Genomic DNA, 13,350 nt, shown 5'->3' on the forward strand with positions numbered 1-13,350 from the left:
CTTCAATAAAACACACCTGTCAATCACCTTAACACACCTCTGCCTGTCATGATAGATTCAGAGTTTGCAGATTTTGTGGGAGATTGGCTGTGTGTGTGTGTGTGTCTGAATTTGTGAGTGTGTGTTATGCAGCAACTTGTGTGTCGTTCCATTTAACGGTAAATTAGTCTGTGTGTGTGTGCGTGTGTTTGCTGACACACACACACACACACACACACACACACACTTATCGCACATTCTTTCAGGCTAATAAAATCTTTCTCCAGTCTGGCTTCCAGCATGTGTGCAGCAATGTGTGTAGCGTTGTGTGTGTGTGTGTGTGTGTCTGTGTGTGTTTTCTTTCGGGTGGCAGCCAGCGATCCATGCTACAGTTTAATGTCCATGTGCGATTACTGCAGGAAGAACTTTCCACATTATAAACACTCAGAGGTCAGTCCTCTGTGGTGGGTGAGAACATTTGGGGGAGTTAAGTGTGGTTAAAATAGACGTATCCTCCCTCTCTCTCTCTCTCTCTCTCTTTCTCTTTCTCTCTCCCCCTCTCTCTCTCCCCTCTGACCTCATCTTACTCTCGCTCCCACACACAAAACAACACCTGTGAGGCTGCTTGCTGGGAGGTCAGTGCTGGAGGTCATCTCTCTCTCTCTTTTTCTCTCTCTCTCTTTCTCTCTCTCTCTCTCTACCTCCTCTTCTCCTTTCTTTGGAGCCTCCTCCTCCTCCCACACACACCTGAACCTCCCCCTCACAGCCACCTGACACCACCACCCCCACACTGCAGCACCTACAGCCTCTGGTTCTGTTCCTCTGTTCTCAGTGGGAGCAAATGTGGATAAACTATCACATGGATCCCCCCCCCCCCCCACCAAGTTCTGGTTTAATCTGTCCAGTAGTTTTTATGTAATCTTGATAATTATCCGACAAATGAAAGGAAAACATAACTACTTTAGTGGAAGTAGAGATAATTAATATAAAAAACGTTACTGCAGGTGTTTTAACGTCTCTATTTTAAATATTTCATCAGTTTCCCTGTTTTTTCTATTTATTATACAATAGAGCAACGATAAGAATTTCTTATATCACAGATTCCTCCAGAGCAGCAGTGTTGTGGATTCCACAAAGAGAGAGAGAGAGAGAGAGTGATAAAGCCAGAGAGAGAGAAGGCCGAGCCACGGCATGCCTTTCTAATTCACAGCAGCTGAAGCAACACAGGACCTGAGAGTGGAAAGACACACACACAGACACACACACACACAGACACACACAGACACACACAGACACAGACACACCCACACATACACTAACACACCATCGCAGACATATATAGATCATACAACGGTAATTAACTTTCTCACAGATGCATCCAGGGGTTAACGATGCTATAACTGTGTGTGGTGTGTGTTTTGACATTAATATAGGTGAGTGTGTGTGTGTGTGTGTGTGTGTGTGTGTTTGTGTGTGTAGGCTAGAGGGAAGTTCAACCGGACGAATCAGATTATACGGTTACAGAAATGATGTTAACATGATCCAATCAGCTCCTCAGATAGCGAAGGACATAAATAAGAGTCACACACACACACACACACACACACACACACACAGACACACACAGACACACACAGACACACACAGACACACACAGACGAACAGACACGAGCACACAGACAGAGAGAAGTCCAGTGAAATCCAGAGGGCCAGTAAACAGCACCGTGGTCCAGGTGACGTATGACTTGGATTAGCTGGGGAGTCACGGCAGGGTTACTGGGATCTGACTCACTGAACTGGAGCACTGGGTTCTGACACACTGAACTGGAGCACTGGGTTCTGACACACTGAACTGGAGCCGTTAGAATCCGTCCTGCTGGAACTCATTACAGATCGAGACTTGGACTTCTCCGTGTTTATTCTTCGTCAGCTTCTTTCACGCTTTGAATTTCACACGTTTTGCAGCCGTCAGTTTGTTTGAACTTGTGGTTTTGATTATTTACATATAACCTACAGCGGGGGGGGGGGGGGGGGGATCGTGGATAAAAGCGTTTTTTCACTTTCCCGGATGTTATCAAACTTTTTCAGGGTCAAAACTGATGTTTGAAGTTTTCAGATTTCCCTTTAGATAGAGAAAAACTACCAGGAGCTTATGTTTCTGTTAAATTAACTCATTATCCAAAGTTAATACAGAGAAACCTGCGTCATTTACAGCTTCTATCGAACATATCATTTGAATACAAGGTCATATTGCAGTGTGTTGTATTGGGGATGACCCGCAGGCTGTTATTAATCAACTTCAGGCCGATGCTCACTGTGATAAATGGACAGTGTGTTAGATTAGAGCAGAGACACAGTTGAAATTCTGGTGAACTTCAAATATTTTTTTTTGGAACCGACTCATTTCACCTTATTAAGTCTGAACGTTGAGTTTCAGCAGGAAATCTTCGACCCTGGTGATTTATGATTTCCAGATCCTGAACAGGGACGTTGCTGAGCACCTCTCCGACTCCTCACAGTAAAATACGGGCTCTTGAGAACACGCGCAATAAATTGAACTGGTTTTATTTAACACATGGGAAAAGTGTTATTTAAAAGGAACACACGGGGTTCTGGAAAAGCTTCAGGGTCAAAAATCTCTACATCAGACTGACTAACTGTGTACGCAGCTTTACAGGTGACAATCAGGACCTATCTCAGCTTCACAGCAGGGGGCCCAAAGACCCCGCCCCAGTTTGGCTCCACTTCTACACCCATCATTAAATAGTTGCTGACACAGTCGGTGTGGGGAGGGAGTGAGTCACAGATACTCTGAGGAGATGAGGCTACAGGAGGATGAGAGGAAGAAGAGGAGGAGGAAGAGGAGGAGGAGGATGAGGAGAGTCCGTGGAGAGATAGAATAAGAGAGGGGGAGAAGGAGGTGCGGGAGAAAGTGTGAAGACAGGGGGAGGCTGGCAGTCGTGATTTAGGACAGAAATATGTACACAAAGACACACACACACACGCCTCCTGTTCTGCTGTCACCCAGACTAACCAGCCCTTCACTGGAATGTCCATCTGCAGCTACAGGTTTAGAGTCTCGTAATGCACCCCCCATGCGTGTGTGTGTGTGTTTGTGTGTGTTTTTCCTCATCCCACCCAGCGACCATGTCAGCTGCTTAGGGACGGAGTGGGTCAGGATCATGCAGAGGGATGTTGATGCCACACCCGAATGTGTGTGTGTGTATTTGTGTGTGTGTGTGAGGGTGGGGTGAGGAGACAGCTGAGATTCCGGTTGCACCCCGAAAAAGACAGGAATTAGAAGCATCCTCTGATAGAGAGTACACGCACATGCACACACACACACACAGACAGACACACACACCTCTCATCAGCCCACAGAGCAAACCTAAATACAAACACAGATTCCACAGTAGCACATACCTGCAGACAGGATGCCCATGTATAACCATGAACTGGACAAATAGCAAAACTCTGACTGGGGAAAACAGACAAACACACACAGACACAGACACACACACAGACAGACACAGACATACACACAGACAGACACACACACAGACAGGAAAAAGGCTTTGTCTGAAATAGTGATGCTTTCCGACACAAAAAAGGAAAATGTCTGTTCGGCTCGGTCAGTTTTCTTTGGACTTGATTAGACAGAAGATTACACAAACTGATCTGAGAGCAGCCCCTCGTCCACATATTCACTTTTGACCTCAAACTGAGATTTCACACGGGAAGTTCTCAAATCTTCTGTGTGAAGTGCTTTGAGATAATGTATTCAAATAACATTTAATTGAAATTTAAAGATTGTCTGGTTCAGTTTATAATTTAAAAGTTGCATGAAGAAAGTAAAAAACACAAGTTTCTCTTCTTATCTTCTTTCATATGATTTTTGTCATTTGTTTTAACACAATAAAGTGTTTTTGTCTTTGAGGTTTCATAACATTTAGATAGAAAGAGATGAGGAGGAACTGGGTTTTCTCTCCTCACCCAGTGATTCCAGTATGAGATCACTGTTGGGAAGTTTAAACAATAATCTCACTACGTCACCTCCCACTCCCAGGACCCCTCTTCCACCCATATTCACAACCCCCCCCCACACACACAAAGGCACGCACGCACGCACACACACAGACACACACACACACACACACACACACACACACCTCGTCTTTCTAAGCATTGCTATGACATCATCCCTCTGGATTGGAAACGGGGTCTGGTGGGGGAGGGGCGTGGGGGGGGGGGGGGGGGGGGCGCGGGTCTCTTTGGAGCCAGACAGACATGTTTAGGTTTGAAATGAACCGAGTTGGATCAGTTACAGTGAAAGCGAGGGAGAGGAGGTAGAGGAGGGAGAGAGGGAGGAGGAGACAAAGCAGGAGGAGAGAAGAGGAGGAGGAGGAGGCTTCAAAGAGAGGATGAAAGAAATCCACCTCTTCACGTTATTAGAACAAGATCTTTACTGAACATAATCACTTCCTTATCTGACCTTGTGCATCTGTGCAGCCTCACGATCAATTTTCTGCCCTTTTCTCTATTTCCACATTACCCTCTCCTGCTGCCCCCCCCCCCCTCGATGCCCTCCTATAAATACCCCTCTGCCCCCAGATAGAGCGACAGACCACTTCGCTCTGCTCTATATACCCGGCAGACAGGAGCTATTATCCATTCTGCCCCCGCTGGCTCGGAGTTCACAGCTTCACTGGAGGAAGGTCTTCTTCTGATCGATTCCTGCTCCTCTGATCTTATGGATTCATAAAACACGGCATCAACAGAGACCTAACTAATATAATACACCCGCCCCCCCCCCAACGCAAACTAGAAATCATATCAAATATATAAACTAAATAAATTATTCATCCAACGTGAGGTTACCTTGATACATGTCATTTTATAGATTGTTTGTGTTTTATAATTTGTCTTATAAGTAAGTCTGTATTAGTACATTTATAATTTAAATAAAAAACTGTCTCTTTTCAAGTTCTATATATTGGATTGTTTTTCTTTCTAGATTTTATGTATAATTACTTATAACAAAGTTTATGACTATTCTTTAAAATATCAAGAATTTAAAAATTTTATATTAGGCAACGTATCATTATCATAAATGTTTTACTTCCTGATAATGGCATCAGACCCAAAAATACATGATTTAAATATAATTTTTTTTCATTAGATTAATATTGTACAGCAAACCAATCTCTTTTTAATGAATACTTGTATTTCATTTTTGTCTATTTTCTGTATAAGAAGTGTTCAGTATTCAGTTCCTCAGGTTGGATATTGAAATATCTCCGTGTTGGAACCGATTGCACGAGGAGAAAATAATGAACTGCCCTTTAGAATCGTGTCAAACTGCTGACGTGAGTATTTCTCCAGTCATTTGTCATGTGAGTTCACCTGTAGACGTGACTCATGTGACTGTGCACCGGGAGAAACACATGTCTTTGTCTGAGCCGGATCTGTTTCATGTGTCGCCTCCTCTCATCCTCCTCTTTATCTCCTCTCTCTGTTCTCTGCCACACAAGAACTACACTCGCCTTCATTAAGAGACCTTTGAGGAGGGGAAGGATGGAAAGACAAAAAGAGAGAGAGAGAGAAAGAGAGAGAGAGAGAAAGGCTCAGGAGACGGAGGGGGGTTGAGGAAGAAAGGAGCAGGTAAAGAGGTTAGTAGCACAGGAGAGCGATGTGAGGGCAGCGGGGGGGGGGGGGGGGGGAATGAAAGAGCAGGAATGAGCCTAAAGAGAAACAGAAGTTAAAAAAAAAAGAAGAGTATTCCTTGATCCATCCACACATCCGATCGCTCTCAGGGGGGGGGGGTGATGACCACGAACACGACTCAGTTTTTCAAACGCGTGAACGTGATTGGCTCACACGTGAATCATCGATCCCACAAACAGCGGGGGGGATTCGTGCATACCTCTGCTGGGCGTCACATGGTTCTGAGAGTGGACAGGATGTGACATCATGGTAGGAAAATGTGCTCTTTAATGACAGTGGTCGGACTGAAAGAAAGGTCTGTGCTCACGGATCAACGCAGTGAAACACAAAGGACGAGGCAGCAGAGAACATTCCTGAGGTCAGCTCTGCTCCGACACCATTCAGGAGAGGAAAGATCCATTTCTCTTAAAACACAGGAACAAGCTGCAGACGAGGACTCAACATGCAGCCAATCACCAAACATTATGTTTTCAAGACAGGATTTGTTTTTCTCCTCCTTCCTTTGTTCAGAATTCATCCAAGAAACAGATTTACTGATTTCCATTTTCTGTTTTATATTTGTGTGCAATGAGAATGTTTGGGTTGTGTAACGTTGTGAGGAAGTGAGATCGAGTTCAGGTCAAAGATGCAATAATCAATATTTTAATAATTATTAGTTCTTCATATATTTCTACTCAATTTTTACTAAATTTGATAATGAAAATAAATTTCTTAATAAGTGAAAATGCAGAAGAAGAATCATGATTATCCTTATTGAAAGAAACAGCAAAAAAAAAAAAAAACTGATTCAGCAGCGTGTCAGAGATTTCAAAGAAATGCGTGACTCCATTAATCACCATCTCTGATACACACAGACACACACAGACACACAAACTCTCTGACCTCATGGTCTCTAGAGGAATGAGCGAAAGGAAGAGATGGACACAGATCTCCTCAGAGCCTCTATAAATATTGAATGTCACTATTCATCTCTCACAAACACACACACACACACACACACACACACACACACACACACACACACACACGCGTACACGCATACACATACACACACGTACACACACACGCACATAAACTTGAAGAATTCTTGCTTATCTGTGTAAACTCATTTTATGGTGAGAGGGGAAAGGGAGAGACAGTGGCGACAAACACGTTCAAACTTTTGACCCTGATTTCAGTTTGACTTTCCGTTGTTTCTACACAACAGAGTGGACATTATAACGGCCAACAACACACAAACAACACACAAACAACACGCCAACAACATGTACTTGACTAGTACTCGTACATAACAAAGAAAACCTTGAACCAAACCAAAACGAAGAATAAAAAACAACTGCTGCAAATCAGATTTCAATCTGAATCTGTGACCATTGTCAACACAAAGAGCTGAATGCTACACAAACATACATCACCAACACAACTCTGCACACGTCACATCCACGGTAATAACCAGCAGCGAAACTCGGTCCTACCTTGAACTCCTGCAGCTGCTGTTTGATCATCTCCACCTCGGTGCCGACCAGGCCCTGTGCGCTCAGCCCCTCCTCAGCTCTACCCAGAAGGCCTTGCAGCTCCGCCACCAGCCGGTAGAAGTCCTGGACCTTCTCCGCAGCGTCCTCGATCTGGTCCAACCGGGCCTGGCTGCGCTCACTCAGCTGACAGAAGCAGAATGAAGAGTCAGTTCATGCAGATTGAGATCAGATCAGATTAAAGGAAATCATCCCCCTCCTGCCTCACCTTGCCGGCTTGGCGGCTCAGAGCCTCCGTCTCCCTCCTGAGCGCCAGGAGGTCGGGGGAGGAGCCCTCTCGCCGCAGCATGGTGGTGCACTCCGAGCCGTGACCCTCCAGCTCCGTCCTCAGGTCGCTCAGACGGGACAGGAACCCCTTGAGAGTGTCGGCCTGCGAGGCCAGGGAGTCGGCGTCGCGTCCAGCAGGACTGAGGGAGTCCAGCTCATCGTCCAGGTCGGCGAGACGCGAGAACACGTCCCGCACGTGGGACTGGACCTCGCCCACGCCCTGGAGGCGGGACTCCAGGGACGAGCAGCAGTGTTCGATCTGATGATGGAGGAAAGAGAACAAAAGGTGAATATTTGAATTATTTATCTTTTGCCTTCCAGCGATGAACAATCTGTCTATTCTGTAATTGTTCTTTAAATGTTTCCATAAATGTCCTCTATATAAAGGACAGTGATGATACTTGGTTAATAAGCCTCCTCACGCCACGGACTAACCAGATAAAGAGAAGCTTGTGTGGTAACTTTCTCTGGAAGACACAACAACCCTGGAACATGTGTAACGAAAGCAGAAAATGATGCAACTCCAACAGCAAGTAAAAATAGACGCAGTCAGTGTAGGTGCAAGGAGAAGACAAGAGGAGCGTTATCTAAGAGGAGGAGGATCTCCTGCAGAGGAATAAAACAGCTCAGCAGTAACAGGGACGTTTTCACACACATTCTGAGCTCATGTGATGTTTCTTTAACCTTAAATGGAATATTCAGAAGCCGTATTGCAGAGAATAGATGCAATAGTGTGGAGGCTGAATTCTGGCGGCTCGGGTTTACATTTCAAACAATGATGAAGTGTTGAATTTCCACAATGACCATATATGACGAGTGCAACTGTAATAGGCTCAATCGCTTCTGGGAGCTATAGTTGTTCTGCTCTCTCTCAAGTCACTGACACTCTGCTAAGCAACCACACACACACACACACACAAACACAGAAACACACACACACTAGATGTGACACCCTCTCACACAGTGACCCCCTTTGGTATAAATAGTTCCCCCTGTAGCACATCTCTTCACTCCAGACTGCATAAATTGTGGAGGTCACATTAAGTCAGATCTTCTCTTCATGTTCAGAAGCTCGGTCACTCTTAATATGTGGGTCGAGTAGAATTTGGAATAAATGAGCTTTAATTAGACGCCTCTGGTCAAACCTTGGAGGAGGAATGAAGTGAAGTTTTTTGCGGAGTGCTAAGATTAAGCTACAAAGAAAAACACGTCCTTAAAACCCTGAACTAATTCACATGGATATGAACAGAAGAGGGAATTGGTCTTCAGTCTCTATTTCCTCTTTGTCGTCACATTTTAAAAACCTGTTGTTCCAGACCAGGACTGCTGCTCACCTTGCCAGTAACCTCATCGTACTCTTTCTCTGTGTCCTTGGCCTGCTCCTGAAGCCTCTGGGCCCCCTCGGTGCCGCCCCCTGGTGTCTGCGGAGCGTCCTGCACCAGCCCCTGGGCCAGGTCTCGGAGGTAGACCACCTGAGGCTGCAGGGACCTCAGGTTCTCCTGCTGACTCCTCAACCGCTCCAGGCTCTTAGCGCTGCACGCCTGCATGGAAGAGAAGTGGATATGAGTCCTTCTGTACTTAAACCATTGTGAGACACCCAGTGTTAATGACCAACTGGTTTCCAGTACCTGAGGACCCAGAGCCTCCTGCACTTCGATCTGGTGCTTGGCGGCCTCCAGCCTCCTCTCCACAGCCTGTCTGCCCTCTTCAAACTCCTTCAGCCGGCCGGCCAGTTCCTCCAGCTGGGAGGTGCGGCTGTGGAGCCTCTCTCCCAGTCCGTCCACCCTGTGGTTCAGCTGGGCCTTCTCATCTCGCACCTGCAAGAAATCAGTTTGGAATCAATTCAGTTTTCTTTATTTTCTTAACCTGTGACTTGCACATCACTGACATTGCACCAGGTGTGTACCTCCTCCTCCCCGATGCAGCACTGCTCCAGCAGCTGGTCGGCTGCCGTGTTGAAGGACTCGAGCAGCGGCTGCCGTCTCTCCAGGTCAAGGGTCAGACCTCGGGCCCTCTGCAGGGCTTCATCCAGGGCAGACGAGTCCAGCGCCGGCTGGATCTCTCCGTCCTTCTCTTCGCAGTCCGATAACCAGGGGATCAGCTCGGCCTTGTGCTGCTGGTAGGTCTCCGCTTTGCTCAGTGTGTTCTTCAGCCTGCTCTCACGCTCAGAGAGTCGCTGGTTCAACCCCTCCCAGTCCTGTCGCAGGGACGCCAGGCGAGACTGAAGGGTGGAGCGCTCGTCTCCGCCTGCTGGGAGAGTGGCGAGCAGCGCCGCCCCCTCGGCCTGAAGCAGCTCGTAGGAGCCGCGCTGGCTGGCGATGCCGCGCTGGAGCTCCTCTGTCTGGGCCAGCAGGGAGCGGATGGCCTGTGGCTGGCAGGGCAGGGCGTCCCCGGTGGAATCTCTGGGATCGGCCTGTTTGTCGAGCCACGAGCGCAACTCCTCGAACATCTGCTGGAACTGCTGGGTGGAGGACAGGGCCGCCTGGAGCTGAGAGAGGCCGTCCGCTGGAGGAGAGCAGAGCACCGGGGATTACAAACACAAACACTGAGAGAGAACTCTAAACAAAGAAATCACAAAGAGGATTGTGTTTATTTTAGTGGATTTCCTTGTTATCGAAACAATAATCCTATCAGAGCTTAAGAGGCACCGATTAAGACCAACACAGATATATCAAATAAACTCCACGGACCTGCTCGCTCCTCCAGGTTCCTCAGTGGAGCGCTGACGCTCTCCAGCCGTTTGCTCAGCTCCTCCTTCAGGTACGGTTCAGCTACGATGGCGCTCAGCTCGTGACAGAGCGTCTCGGCCTCGGCGAGCTCGGCCCGCCGTCTCTCCAGCTCTGAGCGGATCTCTCCGGTCTCCTGCAGGCGGCGTTTCAGCGCCTCCGGCTGGGCACTGAGTGAGGCCTGGCCGTCCAGCCTCTCGCCCAGAGCAGAGACACTGGAGGAGAGCTGCCTGAGCAAAGCCTGAGCAGGAGAGGAGCGAGGTTAGAGGGTCATCCTGTGATGGTGAAGCTTCAAACCACTCTACTTGGACCAGTCTCACCTGGTAGCGTTCACTGGTTCCCTGGGCCTGGTCGATGTGGCTGGACCTCAGAGTCAGTCGGCCTGTTAGGTCTTCCCACTGCTGCGAGATGGAGCCCAGCTCCGCCCGCACCTCCGCCAGGTCCTTGGCGTCCTGGGCGGAGTCACCAGTCTGGGAGAGGATCCCCTCGGCGGACTGGGTCAGCTGGTCAAACTGGGGCCGCCTGGTGTCAAACTCACGCATCATGAACTGAAGGAAAGAGAAGATAAGAAGATAAGATAGAAACTCGTGGAGAATTTCTATAAGACATCAATCTATACATTTATAGTTTAAATTTAACATTTTACACTTTGTAATTTGAATATTTTAACAAAAATGTAATGACTTTGTGAACTTTGATAACTGTTGTTCATCTCTTGTGTGTCTGCCACACACCTGCACTTGTTGTTTCTGTGTGGTGAGCATGTTGGGGTCGATGCTCAACGGTCCCAACACGCTCATCATCAGCTCCTTCTCCCGCAGCCACGGGCCCAGCTGATTGGCTGCTGAGGCGAAGCTGCCCAGCCTATCGGCACACGTCTCCAGCTCCGTCTGCCGCTGGGCTGCGTTCTGATTGGTTGTCTGCCAGCGGGAGTCTGGATAAATGAAGAATAGAGGAAAGAGTGAGAGAAAATCAAGTAAATAAAAAGTGTTGATAATTGTGTGTCTATGTGTTCCACTAATAAGTGACAAAAGGAAAGTTGTACAATAAAAAGTCCTGTTACATCACAGTGAATATGAAGTTAATCAGACATCAGCATTTCATCAGTGATGGAGAAGAAATCTGTTTCCTTGATTTAACCTTATTTTTGTCTTTCCTCCTTCTTCTCCTCCGCTGACTCATGTTGTGGGCAACCAGTGTGCGTCTGTGTGTGTGTGAGTGTGTAGCAGTTCACACAGCTATGAAAAGACTTTATAAAATAGGAAATATAAAGGCCCCCTTGTTGGATTTCACTTTAAATATTTGTATCTGTGTTACCTCATACGAGGCGCTGGTAAAAATATCAAGTGAGCAAAAGAACAAATGACACTTCCCACTCTGTCCCTGGATAATACTGGAATCGCTTTCTCTTCAGATTCTGAAGCAATGGGCCGGTGCCTTTTTGAAAATGTTTGTGCTGTAAAGTACCGGAAAGTATTTATATGACTGACAGCTGAGAATCACAAGTAGCTGCTTCTCGTGGTCATAAAACAGGTCATTCTCATCATTCTGAATTAGCTTCTGCCTTCAGGCCCCTGAGTTGGTTTATCCGATCCGCAGCTCCTACCTATCTCTTGCAGCTGTTGTCTCCAGCTGTCAGCTTCAGGAGAGTCAGGGTTGTCAGCAATGAGCTTCCTCAGTGTGCTCTTCAACTCCTCCACCGTCCCAGAGTGCTCAGCCAGCTCTGAGAGCAGGGCCTGGAGAGGAAGAGGGAAGATGAGCAACACACAAACAGCAGCCCAACCTATCCAGGCCCACAGTTCATAAGATAAAACACAAGAGTTTATCAGATATAACATGTTTGTGTCAGTGTGGATCTTATCTGCTGTTAATTTGGTTTTAAAAAAGGACAGAAGCTGTAATATACACCAGGTTGTTTTATTGGTTCCCCCCCTTACAGAGGAGGAGAACCCCCCCGGCTCTCTACCTTGTTCTCCTGGGCCTGGGCGCGCACCGCCTCCGGTTTGGAGGGGGAGGCGGTCTGTCCCTGTCTCAAACTCTGCTCTTTGTCCATCAGCCAGCTCTTCAGCTGGTCTGCGCCCTGCCTGGCCTTCTGCCTCAGCTCCAGTGAGGCCTGCTGGCGACTGAGACGATCTTTCAACTCCCCGCCCAGCGCCTCGTATCGACCGTTCACCTCGGACACGGCCACCTGCAGCTCCGTCAGGTCTGAGAGCACACGGGACATAGGAGGGGGACAAGGTAGGGTTGAGATGAGCAGCAGAGCAGAGACGCAGAGGAAGAGCTGCAGTTGATATAAACCTTTTAATAAAGTTTTATTGAGTGAACACATTTGCCACTGACAGATGTTTTGCACGGATATAAAGCTGACAGAGACACGACCGTAGAAAACACAGAGAACACTGGAATCTCTCCGTGAGGACGAGCTCACCTTTGCAGGTGTGAATGCCATTGACACTGCTGGGACCTGCTGAGCCATTGATGTGTGGGGCACCTGGGAGAAACACACACACACACACACCAGACTGAGACAGCTGCACTACGGCCGGGCAACAAACACACAAACAGCACCAGTGATGCACCAACAGGTTGAAAACAGCAACAAAAACTGTGCTCAATACAAAGAGCTGGACAGAAGCCATGTAAAAAGCAACATAAATACATATATGTGTGTATATTAACTATATGAGGACAAATGACCGAGACAGAATCTATAATAAATAAAAATCTATAGCGTTCTGATTGGCTCTGTACATTCTTCTTCTCTGCTCCTGTGGTTTTTGATTCTCCGAAGCTCTTGTGGACTTTTCCTCCCACGTGCGTCATCTGTAAATCTAAATCGCTCAAAGACTCTCATGTGGAAAACAAGTCATGTAATACGGGAGGATTGTTTTCATTGGCCGCTCTCACCACTTTTGGTCTGAGGAGCGGTGATGTCGATGATAAGAGACTCCAGCTCGGAGCCCGTCTTACTCAGCTCCTGGACCCTGGATCCCTGGGACTCCCAGTCGTTCAACAAGTCCTGAAGGAAAAACAATTCACTTTCTATCAGTGGAGTCAAACTAAAACACAAGCGATACTTTCTTTTGTCAGATAAAACATGTGGATGCAGAGTTCAGTGCCGT

The 13,350-nt window shown here is 47.3% G+C and overlaps 1 protein-coding gene across 13 annotated transcripts in view; it reads right to left on the bottom strand.

Annotated features, from left to right (window-relative positions):
* The window catches only part of macf1a (microtubule actin crosslinking factor 1a), a 153,033-nt gene that overhangs the window by 38,896 nt on the left and 100,787 nt on the right, over nucleotides 1-13,350 (bottom strand). For 10 of the 13 annotated variants that reach the window (XM_062409352.1, XM_062409353.1, XM_062409342.1 and 7 more), the window contains 12 exons: nucleotides 13,136-13,247; nucleotides 12,657-12,719; nucleotides 12,195-12,433; nucleotides 11,835-11,964; nucleotides 10,963-11,162; nucleotides 10,549-10,776; nucleotides 10,193-10,469; nucleotides 9,391-10,007; nucleotides 9,131-9,319; nucleotides 8,837-9,043; nucleotides 7,444-7,761; nucleotides 7,179-7,361 (listed from right to left, as the gene is read on the bottom strand). In XM_062409352.1, the coding sequence (XP_062265336.1) occupies nucleotides 7,179-7,361; nucleotides 7,444-7,761; nucleotides 8,837-9,043; nucleotides 9,131-9,319; nucleotides 9,391-10,007; nucleotides 10,193-10,469; nucleotides 10,549-10,776; nucleotides 10,963-11,162; nucleotides 11,835-11,964; nucleotides 12,195-12,433; nucleotides 12,657-12,719; nucleotides 13,136-13,247 (2,763 nt within the window). The remainder of the gene's footprint in view (nucleotides 1-7,178; nucleotides 7,362-7,443; nucleotides 7,762-8,836; nucleotides 9,044-9,130; nucleotides 9,320-9,390; nucleotides 10,008-10,192; nucleotides 10,470-10,548; nucleotides 10,777-10,962; nucleotides 11,163-11,834; nucleotides 11,965-12,194; nucleotides 12,434-12,656; nucleotides 12,720-13,135; nucleotides 13,248-13,350) is intronic. The other 3 variants (XM_062409341.1, XM_062409346.1, XM_062409347.1) reach the window with 3 other exon arrangements.

This window comes from Platichthys flesus, chromosome 17 (genome assembly GCF_949316205.1).
Source record: "Platichthys flesus chromosome 17, fPlaFle2.1, whole genome shotgun sequence".
In the NCBI taxonomy this organism is placed as follows: Eukaryota; Metazoa; Chordata; class Actinopteri; order Pleuronectiformes; family Pleuronectidae; genus Platichthys; species Platichthys flesus.